Genomic DNA, 6496 nt, shown 5'->3' with positions numbered 1-6496 from the left:
GGGGGGCAGGCAGCGGGGGGCAGGCAGGCCCTGCCCGCCCCGACACCCGCGGGGCTGCCTGTCCCCGGTGCCGGTGCCGGGGCAGAGCCCTGCCCAGCCGTAGGCCGGGCCGAGCACAAGCGCGGGTGGTTTTTCGCCCCCTCGACGTGCCGGAGCCCCCGAGGAAGCCAGCCCGACCCCGGGCGGGAGGGCAGCCCACGGCCCGGGGCCCCGCTCCGCAGCGTCCCGCCGGGCCGGGCTCAGCCGGGCTCGTCCCTCCCTGCCAGCGCCGGCGGGTCCCAGTCCCGCCAGCCCGAGCTATTGCCCGTGGTGCTGCTTGGTTGCATTCTTCTTTTCTTTTAAACGGCATAAATTAAACCTCAGGAGCGGGACCGGGCGCTGCAGAGGCACCGAGCGCTGCAGCCGCCCTGGCCGGGCAGCGGGTCTGCCCCGCCGCTGACACAGCTCTGCGGTGGGAATCTGGAGGGCTTTTCTAAGGCCTGTTTTTCCTATTTTTTGTTGTTGTTGTTGTTGTTCAATTAGCCCTAGTGATTTATTCAATGCATGCATGAGGGGACATTAATATGCGGTGGCAGTTCCCACAAACAATATTCCTCTCAGGCTTTCTGCAGCCATAGCATTGACTGGCAAGGGGGGAGGCTATACAGGGAAAGCCAGGCTCTCTCATCCTTTTCCTCTGCAAACTCCTGTCCCCGCTTCTCAGGGCAGCAGGGTACGAGCTTGTTCTCCGGCCTGACTCATGTAGCCGGGGGGCTGGGACGGGCCCCGGCCCTTCCAAGCTCCCCCAGCCCAGCTGGCTCTGACAAGGCACGGATGCGGCTGGGATCTAAGAGGGGATTTTGTTTTTAAGTTACTGTATTTGCTTTTAATTTTTTTCCCACACTCTGTCCTTAACCGGTTTGTTCTCCAAACGCGCCTTACGCCGTCCCTTGCAAAGACAGCTCGCTGCTGTTGGGAAGAGGAGCCGGGCGGAGAGAAGCTATTATTTTTGGTTGTGTGGTGCCTTGGATTTTATTTTTAAGAGGGATTTAAAGTTCAACACGGTTTTCACACTTTGAGAGGGGCAGCGCGCAGACACGCTGCGAGCCGGCTCTGGGGCTCCCTTCCCCGCAGCCAGGCGAGGAGCGGGGGCGATTTCCAACCTCCGCTGGCCGCAGCTTAGGGAGCTGCGCGATTATCTGCCTTGAAAGCTGCTGATGGATGGTGGGGCTGTGAGGTGCTGAGCCCTGGGGGGTGGCGGGGGGAGATCTGTCCCCTTCTCCACACGCAAAGAGTCTGCTAAACTGCCCGTTTCTCATGCTTAAAAAAAAAAAAAAAAAAAAAAAGCCGGAATAAATAGAAGGTGCAGATGGAGAGGAGGAAAGTGAATGGCCAGCCCGGATCCCAAAGGAGCCGGGGGAAAGGACAGCCTTGTTCAAGTCCTCTCCTTTTCTAATGCAAAAAAAAAAGAAGAAAAAAACCCCAAACACACAAAACCTGCCTGCACTCAGCGTTTCTCCTCTCTCGCAGCCCGGGGGAGGCTCAGGCCGGAGCTCCCGCTCCCCGCCGGGCTGCAGCGGGTGGGGACGCCTCGCCACGGCCGGGCCCGGCGCGGGGCTCCCGCCGCTCCGCTTCTCCCGGCGGGGGGGAGGGGGTGCTCACCCCCGCCCCGGGCAAGATCTGGGCACAGCGGCGGAGGGTGCAAGGCTGAGCGGTCCTACCCTGAGTGCAGCAGCGTTCGCGGGTGGGCAAAGCAGCTTCGCAACCCCCTGTGCAAAGCCCAGCGCCGGGCGTTAGGAGAGGAGCTCGGCGGCTGCCTTGGCTGGACAGCAGCGGGAGGGCAGCTAGGTACGGGTCCAAAAGTTTTCCTTTCTTTTTCGGAACACGAGACGTCAGAGAAGCAGGTCCCTCCAAGAAATGCCATTTCAATAATTTTAATAAGCAAAATAGGAAACAATTTTAATAACCAAAAACAGAAACCAGTCTGAATAAAACTACAATAGACCAGGTTTTTTTAATATTTTTCATATCATAAGCAGGATTTGAAATTGATCCCTTCAGAACTTTACATGAAATAAAAACAATTTTTTTTCCGCTGCTGCAATGTTTTGATTTCAACACAGTTGAATCAGTAAAAACCAAAGATCGTTTTCTGATGCATGACTAATATCCACAATATTTAAAACTGCAAGCACCATGCTGTTCATTACAATCTTGTTATTACTGTTAATTTATAAACTAATACAAACTTAAAATGCATCCGGCCAGCAGTGCCAGCTATCCTAAAAGGAAACTAAAAAATAAGTTTTCATTTTGGTATTTTTGTCAGTGCAACGTAAATCCTTTTACTGACCTGCAGGAGGAAAAAAAAAAAAGTAATAAAAACACCCATAAGACTCCAAACTACTACTACTATACAACTGCAAATAAAATTTTGGCTAAAACTTTCACTCGCTGCATAGGGAAGCAGAGAAGCAGATTACAAATCATTGCCAAAGAATACACTTAGAAGTTGCAGTATGTCTTCTTAAAAAAAAAAGTTTGAGTTTTATATGCTTTTCCAGCCCCTCATCTGCTGCTGCCAGTGAGAAACCCAACTTCAGTGGCAACACGGAGCCCTCGCTGCTACTGCAGCTTGACTTCTAACGCGGAGGAGGGGGTGTTTTTTCTTTATTTACCGAAAATCAAGGGGCAGTTGTTTCTTAAAAGGAACTGGTATCTCGTCCGTCCTTCGCTTCCTGAGTGTACAATCAGAAGGGAAACTATATGGCCAAGCCTGACCACTCCAGGCTGGGAATTGTCCTGAAGGAAAGAGCTTCGCTGCCACTTTAAAGCACGGAGTAGGCTCTAGTGACCGATGGGAGTTTTTCCCTGTTAAGTTTAGGTTTGTCAATGCCATTCAGGCGTTTTTGCTTCTGCCCCAACAAACAAAAACCAAAATGAAAACTAAAAAAAAAAAATACAACTTAAAAGTGCACCAGATATACAAAGTTGTTTTTTTTCTAATGCAAAATGCCCATAACTTTTTTCCTTAAGTATCTCTTTAATACCAAACAAACCGTATAACCAGCCTGCTGAAATGTTATTTTGTTTTTGTGTTTTTTTTTTTCTCCTGTGCGGTTTGAAGTAGCAGATATTTACAAGCTAACAACCATAAAAGAAAATAAGAGAGCAAAACCAACGAACAAAACTGCACAAGCAGTAAAAAGTTTGATAACTTGTGATGCTTTTCTTATCGATGAAACAAAACAACAACAGAAATCTATGTTCGATGATCAACATGCTATAGTTAAACAAGAAAATGGTACAAAATAGAAATTATTACCATACATGTCCAGCATGCAGGATTAATATTTTTAATGCAGATTTTCGTATTTTTCTATATAATCAAGCAGGCAATAAAACTGATGAGTTTTTTTTCTTTCTTTCTTTCCTTTCTGAGATTGAATGTCCCATCTGAGTCCTGTAACTTATTTCTCAAAGCAGGCAATATATGAAGAGTTTGCATATATTGTCCTTTTTATTTATTCTCTTTTTCCAAGCAGGTAAATTGTGCATGAGATGGTGCTGTATATGTCCTCTCTCTTTCCAAGCAGGCAGTATGTTACAGATGGCTTGTTCATTGTCCTTTTTTATTATTATTCTCTTAAAGTACATCTCGTTCTGCAAGCAAGCGATCTATAAAACGCTTCACTTGTCCTTTTCTCCTTTGCCTCTGCCTCTGTCCCTCTCTAACTCACAAACGAAAGTCAAAAAGTTGCACTTTACCTCTCCCGTCCCCACCCCCAGCCTACTTTTCCCACAGCTACTCTAGAAGACTGGATGCTGCAAAAAAATCGAGTCTCTATTTTTCTCTCCTTCTTTCTCTCTAGTCAAGCAGACAGATGGATGGAGATGTCAGAGGAGGGTGGGAGCGGGGGGGAAGGTGACGGGGGTCAGGTTTGGGGGGTGGGGAGTTTTGTTTGTTTTTTAATTATTTTTGTTAAGCACTCACATGAAGAACTCAGGAGAAGACGGGTTGTCACTGGTGGAGCCGGCCTCTCTGAAGCCATTGCTGGCAAGTTTCTCACACTTGAGCTTGTAGGCGTCTCTCTCTCTGGCGAGCCGGGTCACTTCTTGCTTGAGCTGTTCCACCTGCTGAATGAGCTGGGTCTTTTCGTTCTCCAGGTGGTGTTTCTGCTGGACACGTTTATACCTGCAGGACTGGGCATAGCCCCTGTTCTTCAAGGTCCTCCTCTTCTGCTTGAGGCGGATCACCTCGTCTTTGGTGAAGCCTCGGAGGTGTCTGTTGAGCTCCCTCACGGACATGGAGACCAGCTGGTCATCCGAGAACCGATCCTCCACGCTGCTGGAGGGGGGATGCTGCTGGTGCGAGTTCTGGAGCTGCTGGGAGGAGCTGGAGGAGGTGGAGGGAGTGGGAGAGGCCTGGTGGTGATGATGGTGGTGGTGGTGAGGGTGCCCGCTGCCAGCCAGGTCTTCGTGAGTGACCGCGGGGTACTGGTGGTGGTGTTGGTGATGGTGGTGATGGTGGTGGTGGTGGGCCCGGAAGCTCTCGAAGCCTTGCAGCTGCTGGGACACCTGGTGGGACCCAATGAGGGCTTCGACAGCATCCTCTGGGGTGAGGTTCAGCGCCTCGGGGTTCATCTGCTGGTAGCTGTTGGCCATCCAGTACAGGTCCTCCAAGTGGGTCTTCTGCTCGGTGGGGCTGAAGCTGGGCGAGGAGGGCACGGAGCTGCAGGGGGTGCTGATGGGGGTGGAGGAGACGGAGCCGGCGGGCTGCAGGCGGGTGCAGTGCCTGCCCGAGCGGTCGTTCCTGCCCAGGGGCTCCTTCTTCACGTCGAACTTCATCAGGTCGAAGTCGTTGACGTACTCCATGGCCAGGGGGCTAGTGGGCAGCTCGGCTCCGATGCTGAGCTCTCCGGCCATCGCTGTCTTGCGGGCACCTCTCCCGGCGGAGGGGGCTGGAGACCTCACTCCAGCGCGCAGCCTGGCAGAGGGCTGGCCGCGCTCCCTTATTCCAAACCAACTTTGGCTGTGCTTTCTCGCTTCCTTTCCTCCGCTCCCCCTCCACCGCCGCCTCCTTCTCCCGGCTTCTGGGGCTTCTTCAGTCCGGAGCAACAAAGCCAGGGACGAGCCGGCACCCGGGGCCGCCTGGATGTCTCCTGTCTTTTTGTATCAGCGTTTGCAACGCCCCGCAGGCTGCAGCAGCTCCCGGCACTTAGACACCCAGTTGCAAGGAGAAAGGAGCGGCAGCAGGAAGGGCAAAAGCAAAACAAAACAGAGATGCTGCCTTCGGGTCTGTGCAGGAGGAGGAAGAACGGTGCAAAACGTCTAGCCCGTGCCCCCGTCTGGGTTTTGTAAGTCCGGAGCCTTCTCCCCGCGGCAGCAGAGCGCCGGAGTCTGCCGCAACTTTCCAGCCCGAGCAGGCGGCCGGGGGAGCGCACTGGCTACTCGGCGGCGGCGGCTGGGCTTTGCACGGGAGTTTTCGCTGGCTCCGGCAGCGCAGGGGAAGGGGAGGGAAGAGGGGGAGGAAGGAGGGGAAGGAGGAGGAAAAAAAAAAAAAGGAGGAGAGGGGGGACGAGAAAAACCCAGGTCTCCGCTGTAGCTGCCGCCTCCAGCGCTCCTTGTGCAGCTGTGATTCGCAGCGCAGCCCCCCTTGGCTTCTTATACGGCCGTGCCCGCCGAGAGCGCGGCGGGGGCCGGGGCCGGCGGCGGCCGCGCCAATGGCAGCGCGGCGGCGGGGCCGGGCCGGGCCGGGCGGGCGGCGGGGCCGGGCGGCGGCGGCGGCGGCGGCGGCGGCGGCGGCGGCGGGGGCGGGGCGGGGGCGGGGGCGCGCCGCGCCGTGACAGCTCGGCAGCGCCAGCTGAGCGGCCGCCGCTCCCAGCCCCGCTCCGCCGGGCGCTCCCGCTCGCTGCCCCCTCCCGCGCCACCGCCGCCTCTTTTATTTATTTATTTCCCCCCCCCTCCTTCGGCCTCTGCAGTCCACAAAGGAGGAGGGCTCGGGGACATCCTGCCCGTCCCTTTGTTCTAAATATAACAAAGTCCCTCTTCGCCCGCTGCCGTCCCGTAGCAAATTTCAAGGCAGGCAGCTTCCCCCCGTCCCACACACACGCATCGTCCCTTCCAACTTTATGTAAGCGTCCCCGATGCGAAGATAGCGCGGAAAAAAACGGCCGCGAACGAGCACCGGGTCGGGCCGGGGAGGGAGCGCGGGGGCTGCGGGGTGGCGCCGAGGGGATGCGCAGGGACCCGGGAGCGAGGGAAGCACCGGCTCGGCAAGGCTGTCAGCTCTCCTTACACAACCGGGGAAATCCTCCCGGTTACAGGAAGCAAATCTCTCCCTAAAGTAAAGCAAAGGCATTGACATAGACAATTGCAAATATTAGGGAGAGAAGGGAGAAAATATAATTACATTTCAGTTCTGAGGGGACCGTGTTTGCTTTCCTCTGCTGTCCCCTGAGTGAGTGACTGCATGCAAAGGAGTACTCGGCTTGTAAGGTTTTTTAGTTTCCTTTTT

At 54.4% G+C, this 6496-nt stretch overlaps 1 protein-coding gene across 2 annotated transcripts; it reads right to left on the bottom strand.

The window, feature by feature from the left end:
- Positions 1-1933: 1933 nt before the first annotated feature.
- MAFB (MAF bZIP transcription factor B) lies at positions 1934-5635 on the bottom strand. 2 transcript variants are annotated; one of them, XM_072879321.1, is made up of 2 exons: positions 3974-5635; positions 1939-2332 (listed from the first exon to the last, which is right to left on the bottom strand). In XM_072879321.1, the coding sequence occupies exons 1-2, from the start codon at positions 4903-4905 to the stop codon at positions 2305-2307; spliced, it is 960 nt and encodes a 319-aa protein (XP_072735422.1). In that variant the 5' UTR covers positions 4906-5635; the 3' UTR covers positions 1939-2304. The 2 variants fall into 2 exon arrangements, with proteins under 2 accessions (XP_072735423.1, XP_072735422.1); XM_072879322.1 differs by having other exon boundaries at positions 1934-5635.
- Between the last annotated feature and the right edge of the window lie 861 nt (positions 5636-6496).

Source organism: Ciconia boyciana, chromosome 14 (genome assembly GCF_034638445.1).
Source record: "Ciconia boyciana chromosome 14, ASM3463844v1, whole genome shotgun sequence".
Taxonomy (NCBI): domain Eukaryota; kingdom Metazoa; phylum Chordata; class Aves; order Ciconiiformes; family Ciconiidae; genus Ciconia; species Ciconia boyciana.
Note: the sequence above shows the minus strand (reverse complement) of the source record. Positions and strands in the feature narration are given on the sequence as shown.